This window comes from Labrus bergylta, chromosome 5 (assembly GCF_963930695.1).
Source record: "Labrus bergylta chromosome 5, fLabBer1.1, whole genome shotgun sequence".
In the NCBI taxonomy this organism is placed as follows: Eukaryota; Metazoa; Chordata; class Actinopteri; order Labriformes; family Labridae; genus Labrus; species Labrus bergylta.
In genome coordinates this window covers 6,959,086-6,972,793 of record NC_089199.1, presented here as the reverse complement: position 1 = coordinate 6,972,793, position 13,708 = coordinate 6,959,086, and the positions used below count along the sequence as shown (strand labels likewise).

At 40.3% G+C, this 13,708-nt stretch overlaps 1 protein-coding gene across 2 annotated transcripts in view; it reads left to right on the top strand.

Moving 5' to 3' along the window:
• The first annotated feature begins 576 nt into the window (after window positions 1-576).
• Window positions 577-13,708, top strand: part of eya2 (EYA transcriptional coactivator and phosphatase 2) — a 28,125-nt gene continuing 14,993 nt past the window's right edge. Inside the window, exons 1-5 of one of the 2 annotated variants that reach the window (XM_065954654.1) lie at window positions 577-817; window positions 11,425-11,500; window positions 11,954-11,995; window positions 12,431-12,558; window positions 13,249-13,365. In XM_065954654.1, the coding sequence (XP_065810726.1) occupies window positions 12,456-12,558; window positions 13,249-13,365 (220 nt within the window). In that variant the 5' untranslated portion in view covers window positions 577-817; window positions 11,425-11,500; window positions 11,954-11,995; window positions 12,431-12,455. Of the gene's footprint in view, window positions 818-11,424; window positions 11,505-11,953; window positions 11,996-12,430; window positions 12,559-13,248; window positions 13,366-13,708 lie in introns of both variants that reach the window. The other variant, XM_020629331.3, reaches the window with a different exon arrangement.

Sequence of the window (13,708 nt, the reverse complement as noted above, 5' to 3'; positions counted from 1 at the left end):
TTTGAGTAAGTTATAACATGAAGGGCCCTTGTAAAGCCTTGTTTGCATAACTCATGAATACAGCAAAGTAAAAACAGGCTATGTGCTGTGTACTGTACTGATTCAAACATTTCACCTGCTAAATGAACAAGTTGTATTAAGCCAGAAAGAGAGGATGGAAATAAAGAATCCCCCCCTAATTTCCACACTGTTAAAGATACCTGATAAAACTGTCAATAGCCTGCAGTTGTTTACTACAAACTAACAAATCCTGCTATCTGTAGAGCATACAGAGGGTCCGCTGCTTCTGAGGGTGCAGCTAAATAGTGAGGGTCGTTGTGTAAACAGACGAGGAGAGGAGCCCTTTAACAAACAAAGATTTAAAGCCCAAGATAGAGGACGAAGAAGAAAAAGAAGCAGAGAGGTGGAGGTGGAGATAAGGAGAGCGTGTGTCATACACACACACACACACACACACACACACACGCACACACACACATTCACACTCACACACGTTCTGGCTGTGAGCAGCGCGCGCACTTCTCAGGAGGAGGAGGAGGAGGAGGAGGAACCAGAATTCTTCTCTAGTTTGCTTAACATCACATCCCCACCGCCGGGAAAGCAAACACGCTGTTGAAGTTGCAGAGGAAGAGGAGTGAGTGTCTACACAAAGCTGTCAGCTGTCTGCACTTGGAGCCTCGCGCGTCTTCTACTACTCTTCTCTCACGCGCTCGCACGCTTAAACTCGTGAAAGTCTGCGGAGTCTCCTCGGCATGGAGACGCAACTTCACTGACGGATGGTTGGATTTTCCCTGCAATTTCTTTTTACCGAAAAATGGTAAGTGTGAAATACGAAAGACTTATTTTCACGCACTGTCTTTGATCGTGAATTGTAATATCGCGTGGTATTATTATTGTCAGGAAATGTACTAAACACAATTAATATGCTAACCGATAGTTTAGCTGTCTGTTTAACCTACCAGCAAATAATGGTCATCGCACATCATCTGTTGGTGTTAAATTAATACATTATAAGATCATTTGTATAAACACATCGCATTAAAAATAAATTTAGGTCAGAATTTTTGACACCCTGAAACCTCTTTACACTCCTGTAGAGTTTGTATTAAGTGTCCCGCGAGAAAAAATCACAAGTAGCCAATACTAGGCATATTAAAATAAATAAGAATCTTTTTGTAATATTTATATATGTAGGCCTATATTTTTTATTTCTTCATTTTTGCTCCAACTAAAATCAACCTGCTCCCTTTTAAAGCTAATTTAAAATATGAATCAAAAATATGAATATTTTATTATCTCATGTGTGTGTAACTTGAAAAATTAACTAGGCCTACTCGCAAGCAGATATATATTTATAAAAGTAGCCTATGTATTTCTTAGTTATCCTTAAAGGAAAAAAAATATATTTCTAAGGCCTGAATCAACATCAAACGCTTGTTAAACATGAAATTACCCGTGCAAAATGTTCTTCTTTCTTCCAACTATATAATCATTTTATTAGATAAACACATGATTTTTTTTGTAGGCCCTTTAGCCCTTTAAAAAGATGTTGGGGGAACTGTATGAGGCACCTTCTTTCAGATTGAGCTCCTTTTGTTTTTCTTGGTGCTGCCTGACTCGGTGCAGCGTTTTTGGCTTGCCTTAAGTACAGAAGATTACACCCAAATCACTGACACCCCTCATGCAGCCAAGCAGGGACCCTCATTAACTAAATTAGGGGAGCCTCGCTAAGCATTTTTCAAAGGCTGGCATTCATATTTTTCAAGGACCCCTTCATGGCTCCAGACTGAAATCTCACACACTGTGTTCTTTTGCCAACCTTTTGAATCACCTTTGAGCTATTTCTATCAACTGCTCACATGGAGGTGCAATAATTAATGGGGCCCTTTTGGTTCTTAAAGGAATTGATGGAGGGTAAAGAAATTTGATTCGTAAAGACCTTTAGTGACCTTTCCTGATTTTAAAACGTAACGCCTATAAAATATGAAATTTGTCAGATGAGGAGAAAAGTTTGTTGTGACGTTCAGATTTGAACATTTTATTTTGTATCTTAATAAATGAACAGTGAAGTTTCTTAAATTAAAAATCATTGTTTTTGAAACAAAGTTAACTTAAGCGAAAGGTGTGTGCCATGAATTGGCTCGATAAAGACATCCCTCTTTTCTGAGATTTATAAAATAAAATTGGCGTTCATGCATCTCCTAACCTTTAATATACCTGCAGCATTATTGGCGTTCCTTAATAGGAGTCTTGTTAAATTTCATATAGTCGCTGTATCGGACAGAGGTCTGTGACGGATTGTAAATCTCAGTATATCTCCTTTATGTACCTGTATTTCAATCCCCACAAATAACATCCCTGGGTCTTGCAGAGGTTGGTAAGGTGTCTCAGACCACATACTGCAGGCATGTTTTTGGGGCGTGTTTGATTTAACACTGTGGTTCGTCTCTTAATAACATTAGGCCTCATTTCTGGACTCCCCTGACTCTCCACCGTGGGCCCTCTCAAGTCTCTTTCTCTCTCTCTCTCCTCAGCCTTCAAGGTTCTTATTACCGCCTCTAATAAATTGTGAATAAGCGGCAGCCCCAAAAAGTCCCGGGCTATGTAGAATTCCCCATCCTGTAGCGCAAGGCACCCCTTCTTAAGAAAACACAAATTAATTCCCAAGCCCTTCTGAAGCCAAACGTTTGTGGAATGATAAATATTTTCTTAGGAAGCTCTGCTCGTCCTGACTTATCTTCAGCGATTTCATTTTATTTCTTCACAGCCGCACTGCTCGCCATGTCTTTAAGCTCCTGTGCATCCCTCTCACTATAGCTTTCTCTCCCTCTCTTTGTCATGGGAGTCAGACAGCAGTGCTCACTTGAACTCAGGGTTCATCCAGGGCACCCATGTTAACCCATTTAGTGAAAAAAAAAAAAAATCAATCCACCCCTCGGTCTAAAATGTTTTTTTATTCACAGTTTGACCTGAAGTGAGTTCCTTTAATAATTTGCATGACAAAGTGAAAGTCTCTTAAAGTTGGATGCTGCTTTTTTATGTTATTAAAACACAATCATGGCATTCATTCACACACTGGCTGTGTTTTTGCTTAGCCCACTTATACAGAGCACATATGTCTAAATGTACATGCAGTAATCAGAACCTGCTAATTTGAAGGACAAGATGTTTACATGATGATGTTTCAACATTGTGTGCATTATATTTGTCAAGTGCTCCAAGTAAAGAGTATAGATATACATTTTTTCTGGTTATATTTAAACACTGCAGCATTAAGCCATTGAAGTTATATTAAATAGGAAACAAAATAGAAATTCAATCTGAGTAAATTTGTGAAAATCTAAAAATAAGACTTTTTAATCTCATGGACTTCCTGGTTAAATAAATGTTAGTGAAACACAATTCAACACAACAAATAAAAAAATAGCATATAATTCTATATAATCATTTCATCTATACTGAATTGTATTTTAATAATTCTTGACTGGTGTATTCTTTGCTTTATTGTATTTTTGTTCCGCCACCGTGCACCTAATGTCACCGCCCATTTTTTATTCTTCTTTAGATTTTATGTTAGGTGTCATTGTAGTAAAGTAACACATGAAAAAGTCAACGAGAAAGAAGGAGCAACACTGAACAGCAAAAAAAATAATGTAGTTGTTTTCAGACTCGATGAAATCAGAAATTTCATTTTGTAGGTGAGTTTTAAGTTTCAGCTCATGGAAACTGCTTCTGAACTTTATCCAGTCTGAGAGGAAGGGGACATGAATGAAGCCCGATATGTGCAGCTTTCTGTGTTAAACAGCAGCACGTCTGATCAGATCACAACGGCTCCAGCTAAACACTGTTAAAGTTCAACTGAATTCATGAAAGCAACAATGTGTGTGTGTGTGTGTCTGTGTGTGTCTGTGTGTGTCTGTGTGTGTATGACAATTTGACAAGTAGGGCATTGTCTGTGCTGTGTTACCTCTGCTGTGCGTGTCGATCTGCATGTACATTGAAACAAAGATCAGGATTAAAAAGAGTTGCCACTGAAAGTATTCGTTGATCTGTTGGATCTCTGACAGTTTAAGGTTCGAAAGTTATCCCACTTCCCCCTAAATGTGTCTCCCCCCCCCCCCCCCCCCCCCCGTTCCTCCTCTTTTTAATTCCCCAAAGCTCAAGAGAGCTCCCGGGGAGGCCTTGTGGAAGGATGCGTGTGTGTGTGGAGTGCATGTGTGTGTGTGTGTGTGTGTGTGTGTGTGTGTGTGTGTGTGTGTGTGTGTGTGTGTGTGTGTGTGTGTGTGTAGTGTGGGCTGTCAGCAGACAACAGCTGTCCGTCTCTCCCCTCTCCTTATCTCATCTCGAGAACGGTGAAGACCCACATATCGCAGCCAGCAGTGACCATATTTCATTTTTTCCTGCTTGATAATGACCGTTTGGGTACTTTCCACCGAAAGGAGAATTTAATAATTTGCTGCTGCTCTGGGACTATTTTCTTAAATGTCAACATTTTTCTTCAGCCTCACTTCTCTCCATTGAATATTTCCCTTGATATAATTTCCCCCAGTTTCTATCCTTCTTTTCTAAGTGTTCCTTCATTCTTATGTCTCCAAAAGGCATAAATCACTCTCTTGCTCACTCTGTCTCTGTCTCTCACTCTCTCACACACACACACACACACACACACACACACACACACACACACTGGCTCGCACAGTAAATCTAACAGTAAAGAAGTAATTGGACCTCGGCCCGTCTGTGTCGCCGGTGAGTTTCAGCTACCAGTGAGATCCGTCTGGGCAGCTGTTAGCAACTAGGGCGGCCGCTTTTTTGTATCTCCTGAGGAGACTGATGGAGGGCAAACCTTTTTGTCCTAATGACTAATAAAGCAGCCATCTCAGTGTGTGTGTATGTGTGTGTGTGAATTCATTAGAGAAAGCAGGGGCACTCATGCAGTCAGGCGTGTGTCAGTTCTGAGTGTGCGAGCATGTGTGTGACCACTCTCCCCATCACTGGACCAGATGTTTTTTTTTTTTTTTTATACCTGGGAGCCAGACCACCATCTGACTGGGGTCAGCGCAGTCCTGCAACCCCACAGCCGCTCCTACAGTCTGCAGGGAGGTCTGCCAGCTGTCCCCCACTTTGACCCTCGTCCCGGGGCACTGGTTCTAGGGGAGTCAGTGTCTGGGCCTTCGGGTAGGTGGTCCTTCTTGGAATTAGCTGAGATTATTAGATATATTAAATGTGTCGGGGTTTGGGTGGTGAAATTGGGCGGGGAGGAGCAAAAGAAATAATTCGGAGCGAGTATTGAGGGCAAGCTTGTCGGAGGAAAAACAGGAAAATAAAGGCACTGGCATTGTTGAATAAAGCGGTTGTTGAATTACTGGGGGGGCAGGGGGGCAGAAGGGGGGCTTCTGGCATTAAAGCAGTCTTGTTGCAGGGAGTTAGTCAAGTGGAAAGGAAAGGCCACTGAGTCTGAGAGGTAAAGTTACAGAGTGGAGAGAGAGCCGGCGACAGGTTCCCCGCTGCCAGAGATTAATCAGAGCCTCTCGTTGAATTGAAATGTTTTTTTTTCTTAAAGTTTAATCCTTGGGAGAGTGTTTTGTGACTCTTTAGGGGATGGGTTTCAGTGACAGTGGTGCGTACTTTTAAAACAGGTTGCCCGAGTTGCTTCGTTTTTGGTTGATGATGTAAACATTAAATCTGTAGACGTTAGCGTGCCGGCTGTGTGAAACCTCCCTGAGATGGGTCACTCTGATAGAAAAACCAGTGACAGAAATGTGGAAACATCTGACTCCTGTGTTTTTTCTTTTTTACAGTTTAAGCAAATTACTGTTTAGTCGACATAAAGCAGACAGGCTACTGGTGAGATTAGAATTTTCCCAACAACAAACATTAACCTGTTGCTCTTTTTTTGCTTTGTTTTCTCTGAAGGTGTTCTTTGTCTGTAAACAGAAATAATCTGATAATTGACTTTGACATGGCAGCAACACTGACTTGTTGTGTATCAAGTATAAACAGATTAGCACAAAAAGAAACCCCAATTAGAATAATGCCAAATGCCAATACAGGCAGCGACAGCACACAGGCGAAGTCCTTCAAGTGTTTGAGCCGTGTGATGCTAAAATATGTGGAAACTGAACACATAAACGTACGCTTGGGATGTGTTCCCCTCTTAATGAATTCTCTGAGATTATCACTCCAGCATGCCTGAGCCTCTGTCTCTGCTCAGTTATAATGTCCCAAGGAAAACATCTTTCTCATGCCTTGGTTACACTACTTTTTATGACTTTCACATCGCTCACCAGTATCTTTTATTTTTAGGGAGCACTATAAAGGATTGATTCAAATGGCCCAAACATCTGAATGCTTTGCCAGTGTTTATTTTCTTTTTTGCTTATCATTTGTTTATTGCACGGATCAGCGAGTATCTGTGCAGTCTGTGTGTGGTTAATTTAGCAATTATCAGGCGTGTCAAGACCGAGTTTTCAGCCTCTGAGAGGGCTTAGCCGCTGTTTTATCATCATGTTTTGGTGATGTTACCTGAGTAGGTTTTTTTTTTTTTGCTTTTCTTGTGCTTCTTATACGGAAATAGATGAAGACATTCAACTCTAAAGCTGAGAGTAAAAGTGTCCTATACCTTTTGCTTTTAACTGCAGTCACAGCTGTGTTATTTTGTGCTGAATGCAGTTAAAGAGGGCAGTAGCTGGCAGATGGCACCGATGTTTCGCCGATAGTGTCACACAAACCTAAATACTGGGCCCTTGTTCGTAGTCCTTTATCAGAGAAAAAGAGAGAGGGGTTTTTTTGTGCAGCAACAAATCAACCCCCAACCTTGCCCAGGGCACTTGTCAGACTGTCCAAATTGCGGGCTCCAGGTGGGGTCCCATATGGCACGATTACAGGCCAGCAGGTCACCTCAACAAGCAGCTGATTGAGAACCAAAATGTTTCAATAAAAGGTCAAAGCATCAAAAGGATCACAGCAGATTGTGACCAGAATTCCAAAAGTGTTATCAAGAGTAAGACTGACACAGCAGACATATTGACATTCACACAAACACTGCAAAGAACAGACACAACCCAGTCACTTGATAAAATATGCAAATAACTTACAATGATTGAGATAAGATGCACACACCCTTCACAGGAAATTCAGCCAACCCTGACTAACCATCAACCCGAGGGTCTAATTACACTAAGCTGATGAAAGATAAAGTGATGAGTCAATCCATTGTGGATCCCAAAGTCTGTTAACATTATTCAAAGCAGAAGACAGCTGACCTTTTATGTGACAATCTGTTCGTGATTGTTTTTTTAGATGGTCTGGACTGAATTTTTAATTTCTTTTAATCCAGCTGTGAGTGAACCTGATGACACACAGATGCAAAAGGCATCAGACATGCCAGGTTTTTTTTTTGTGAACTTGTAAGTGATAAACAATAAGTTATTCTTAAGTTTGTTTGTATTTGTTGTGGCTAATATTTTTCAAATGTTCCTCAAGCTAATAAATCAAGATGTTGTCAGTGTTACTAAATGCTGACACATTGAGACTCATGAAAATGCAGTTTGACAGCCACTGTTAGTTTGACAGTTCTGTGATTTTTAGATATAAAGTTTGTGTACATATTTTTGTACCCATAATCTTTACATGCACTTACATCTAACTGCATTGCTTGGCTTGGATTTCTTAGCTTTGATTTGGAGCTCCAAGAATATCACTAGTCTCTGGATAGTTCATGGCCCAAAAAAAAGTGCTTATTAACTGTCGAACAAAACCTGAAATACCTTCCTTAAGTTGTTTTTCATGTCAGAGTTGGAGGAGGGGGGCTGCCTGCATCATAATTTGAGTAACTTCATGAGGCTAAGAAGAACAAAAAATTATTTTATCTTATCCTATCATACGGTATCAAATCATACTGAGTATGATATAATACAATACATAATATAATACATAATAGATATAATACAAAATTAATGAATAGAGTAACTCTATTCCTTAATATTGTATTATATCTTATCTGACCCAAACAATAATTGCCTACCCCTCCTCTTTAGACAGCTGCCTTTTCAATCGTTTGAGTGTATTGCTCTTGGAAACAACTATAAAAAAAACTTTGCCTTCAGATGTGATTCGATAACAGGTTGTACGACCAGCTTTGTTTTTGAACATATCTTGTTCTGAGCATGAGGCCCGCCTGATAATGCAGCTAGTTGGCACATATGAAGTTTCCTCACTGAACAGCTTAGCTAGGCAGCAGGTAAATCTGCATAAACTCTCTGTATTCCTTTAACTGTCTCAAATAGCAGGTCACCTTAAAGCACAATCCTCCATCCTGTGATGTAATCAATCAGCACAAAAGCAAGAACTTGATATCCGTGAAAGAAGCAGTGGTCTTGCAGAACCCTGAGACCCAGGTGAAGCTGGTGGGACTGGCCTTGTGGCCCCTCGGCCCCCCTGCGGCCCCCTGTGGCCCTGCTGGGTTTGTTTTAGCTTTGGTTTCAGCTCTCGGCTCTCCACATCACTGCTGAGCTCCGCTCATCTTCCCTCCGGTGTCCTGCAGTTCCCATGGCCTTGTGCGCCCTCCTTCCAGGCCTCACCCTGAACCAGGAAGTGCCTTTGCTATCACGCAGAATTTTTATGTTTGTGTGTCGGTGCATACGGGACTGTTGCAGGGATGCAGCTGAAGTCAGATGCTCTTAATTTTTGATCCCTGGAAATGAAAAGAAAACCAGCACTTTTCTTATTTTTCCTCTGTGCTGAGGGATCAATGTTACTCTCTGGAGCTTCACAGTCTGCGCGTGATGAAGGTCAGATCAGAGTCTCTAATGGATACAAGGGTCATTTCTGAGGTGGAAGGTCACAAGAAAACACGTGATTTATATTAGAAGTCATATTTCAGATTTTGTGAAAACAAGAACAAAAGTAATAAAATTTAGCTTTAAGTTATTTTTACTTTAAAAAATCTTAACTGGAAAATCTTTATACAAATTGTATACCAGTAGTTTCTACCCTCGTCTTTTTACACCAGTGCACAAGGCTATGGAGACATGAAACACTAAATCACCTCTGCAGTGTCACAGTTACAGTCTGTTTTATTGCAGTTTATTTTACGGTCAGTTGCACAGGTGGAAGTTTTTGTGGCTCCTTAATGGTTAAAGCATTTCTTAAGTATTTAAAATACTGCAGGCTGTCATGGGTGTTTTTGAAACCAGGAGGGCAGCTCCGTCAGCTGGAACTGAAACAACATGGGTCTGTTTTCTTTGCTATTTAGTCTGAAATTCTGCTTGTAATGATGTGAGTACAACAAGAGGGATGCTGTGAGTGTTCTCAGGATTGTTGAAGCTGCTGTTTGTCAGCGGACTTTTCTCAGTTTCTGTCACTTTGGTCTCTTGCTCGGACAGCTTTTACTTTTTTCATCCTCATCTTCATCTCTGCTGCAGTAAAACCTCACTGCCCCTATAATTCATGACTGTCATCTGTCTCTGTCGGCGTGTTGTCAGCGAGGTCAGGGGTCGGGCAGTTAGCTGCAGCTTTGCCAGATTGGAATGGCCCAGAGGCAAAGAGAGAGAGACAGACACACAGTAGAGGCAGAGAGAGAGAGAGACTGTTCAGGGTTGAGAATCATCAGGATTTAATAAACAAGAAAACACAAGCACGTTATTTTTATTGTTTTATGATAGTTTAATGTTTTAAAAAAGACAGAAAATGGGTGCAAATTTGATTGTTGAGCATCTTATTACAAAATGTACTCATTTATATGTCTGTTATATTTTTAATCCAATGCTGCCCCAAGTGAAAGAAAGAGAGCAGGTCCATTAAAATTCAAATGTAGGTTTAACTGGATTATTAGTGATAATTGAGACAGATTATGTCCATAGCCTATAAGGGGACAACTAAAACACTGTCCAAAACATTGCCAAGGTTTTTATGCAATTTAGACATTGTGCAGGAGTGTGCTTGCATTTTTGGGAAATTAAAAACGTGAATACATAAAAAATTGGTGCCTAGAACTCAAATTTTGTTGCTGTGGTTACGGACAGGTATGATACCGTTCATTTTTTACCACCATCGTATTGAAGTTTAAAACTCTGGTATTATTAACACTCTGTTGTACAGTAACTGCTGCACACCCGACTCTGAAAGCCATCCCTGAGTTCATTACTTTTTTTCTACTGTGAATTGTCAGGTTGAAAAAGTAGAAGTCTAATATTTTGATGCATTCTGTAGAATTAAAATGGAAACCAGGTGCAAACTATATCAGAAGTGTGGCTCCTGCCCACATTCATTTGGATTCAATAATAAAGATGAGTTGACTTTAGTTAAAAATGTTTGCTGTCTGTGTTGCTTCAGATTTACTTCTGTGTTTTTCTGAGTTCCTTTTATGAGCAGTCAGACAGACTGACCTCCTCCAGCTTCCTCCTTAGACTAATTCATGTGGCATTGACCTATTGACCTCCAGCTTACTGAGCTAAAACCTCCCTTTCCCTCCCGTCTCTAAGCCCTTTAATCTCTCACTCTTTTATCTTATGTCATTTCTGTTAATGTGGCTGGTAACACAGGTAGACAAAAAACATCTATCAAAGTATGTAATAATTCTTTATAAACGCCAAGTGTGATAATTAAAGCTCTTGTGAGGAGTTTTTATCTGGTTATGGAACAGACTGAAATTTATACAGATGCCTCTTCAGACCTTCATAGTGTAATAAAATCATCAGGATAAAGATTGATTATTCATACTTAGTTATTTCTCTCTGTCACCACTACCAATGGGGTAGGTGTTACAAATTTAATGGATTAAATATCTGATAAATCAATGCATTTATAATAAATCCAATATTGCCTTTGAGCAGCCCTGCATAATGTTTTGCACTATTCCCTGGATCAGACTTTTGCAACCACAGAAATACACTGAGAAACAAAGACAAATAACCTCTTCTTCTTTTTCATTCTCTCCTGTCTCATAAAGCTCTTTTGTCTCATCCTATCACCAGCATATGACCCCAGTCAAACTGAGAGTTGTGAAACCCCTGTGCACTACTATTTTGACTTTTTGGACTATTGCCAGGCATGTTCTGGCTTTTTTTTCTGAGTTTATTTCCTCTACACAGTTGCACACAGTATGCACGACACTGGTGCCAAACAGCAGAGTGAGTCAGCAGTTCCCTATAGAGAAGCATTTTGTTACATTCTCCCTTGAAACTCGTCAAACTCATTTGGCTGTCAGAGACTCTCACAATGTGAGGCTTCACACCAAAACCACATTTATCTTTATCTCTTTTTTTTCTCAGCCCTATTAAACTCTTGAACTGTGTTCATGGAGTAAAAAAACTTGCTCCATCCTCCTCATCCTGCTGCAACAAGGCCCTGAGGCTCGTCTCCATGTGTCAGTCACCTGCATACCTGTGTCCTGATGGTGTGTGTTTGCTATTGTTTCCACAGGAGAGTTGACAGCTAGAGAGGAACCTGACTAACAGCAGTGTGACGGGATAAAGAGGATAAAGCTCTCTTCACAGAGGCAGGTGAGAGAGCAAAAACTACAAAGAAAGTGCTACAGATGAAAGGGACGGGATTTACTGAAATCACCAGGTTCACTGTGGAAGTCAAAAAAGCAGATTAAATGAAACCTAAGATAAACCTAAGCAAAAATGATAAACATGGTTTTGTCCAAATAATTAGTTGACAAATGTAGGTGAATTATTTATAACTCTACATAAAATGTGATTTATAAAATCTGCAATGCGTTTTTTTGTCTTTATAGTTTCTCCTAATGCATTACAAAATTCCCCTGGGATTGTGAAAATATTATTTGCGGATAATTATAAGTGTCATTTAGTATCACATTAACATGTCAGAAGCACCACATTACAACTCGGTTAGGTTAGATGAACATTTCATCCACTTTAATTTAACATTTCCTGATTTGTTTAAACGTTAACTTACCTAGAGACTGTTCTTGTTTCATTTACAGGGCTTTCCATTATCTTTTAAGAACTCTTCGTTCCTACTTCAGGTGAGTGTTAACAACACGTGTCACAACATTTTCAAGTAGATCTGCAGAACTTCTTTCTAATATGTTGTATTTTTTCTCTGAAATTCCTTTCAAATCAAAGCGTTTAATTGATGTTAAATCTTTTCCACCTTAAATGAATTTAATCGTGCATTTTGAGGAACTTTTAATTTTCCACTTTACAATTTTCTATTGTTGTTTGGTGCTTGAAGTTATAAAAAACGGATCCATCTTGTTTGTTGCATTCATTTAATTCCCTTTGGTTTGAGACATATTTGCATGTCCTGTGTCTGTCTGTCTGTCTGTCTGTCTGTCTGTACTGTATGTTCTTCCTCATGCTCACTCCTAAAAAACAGACCAAACAAACATTCTATTGTAACAGATAAAGAGAGGAAGAACGTGTTCAGAAAAGTTTCCTCTTCATTTCTTCTTTATTAGGATCAGCTGACGGGGGATAGGTGTCATGGCTGCGTATGGACAGACTCAGTACAGCCCCACCCTGCAGCCAGCGGGGCCATACACACCCTATACTCACCACACTCAGGGCTACAGCATGCCATCGTACAGTAAGTACACACAAACCCACAGTTTTCATGCAGGGTTAGGGTTATCATCTTAAAGGCCCAACGACTCTTTCATGTGATTGCATACGGGTAAAGCATACAGACAAATTACATCAGATTCTTCAAGCTAGTGTGGCTGAATTTATATCACTCTTATCTTATTTTGGATGCAACAAAATCACAGATCATTAGACAGGATCAGCATTGACTGGAGAAAAATTTAGGCACAAAAGAATAGAATAGAATTACAAAAGATTTTTTTTTTAAATGGCGGCATCTCGGCATGACAGACGTTTTCCAGTGTACACGAGAAGCAAGGAATGTTAGAAAGCCAGATCGAATGTACAAATGTGAAAGTGTCAGGAAACTTTGAGGAAATAAATGAAGACACAGTTAAAACATGATCATCAGAGTAGGCATGATTGCACTGTCACTGGTGAATGTGCTCTTCATGCTTGTAGCTGTAATGTTGCATGTAGCTAAGTTTCATTTGGAGAAATAACTTTTTTTATGTCGCACATCAAGAGCTGAAGTGCTTGGTCATTGTAATTAAACACTCCTAAATAGATATTTACTCTAGTAAAGTGAATTTGGTCAAAATGTTTACACGGTTACAATGCTGCACATTGGCTAGTTTTTTAAGAACAAACAAATGTATATTTTATTTTCTAAACTGTGTCTCTCCATGCTTAGACATAAAAACAGAAGACGGCCTGAGTCACTCTCCCGGACAGACTGGACTACTGGGCTACTCAAACTTCAGCAGCACTCCTCCCAGTCAGAGTCTCTACAGCTACTCACACACACACAGTGAGTCTCAAACACAGTCTCACACACACACACACACACACACACACACACACACACACACACACACACACACACACACACACACACACACACACACACACACACACACACACACACACACAGGAGGGAGCATCTATCGTTGCGCTGCCTTCTTCTTTTACTGCTTCTCTCCTCTTCTCTTTCCTCATCTTTCTCGCTTTTCCTCTCCTCCTCACGGCCACACCTGTTCTCCATTAGCTGCGGTCTGGACTCCTGGCGTCAAAAGTCTCCCCACCCCTCCTCTTTTCTCGGGGTCAGGCCCCCTTACTCCACTCAGACCAACAACACAGCAGGCAAGGCAGCA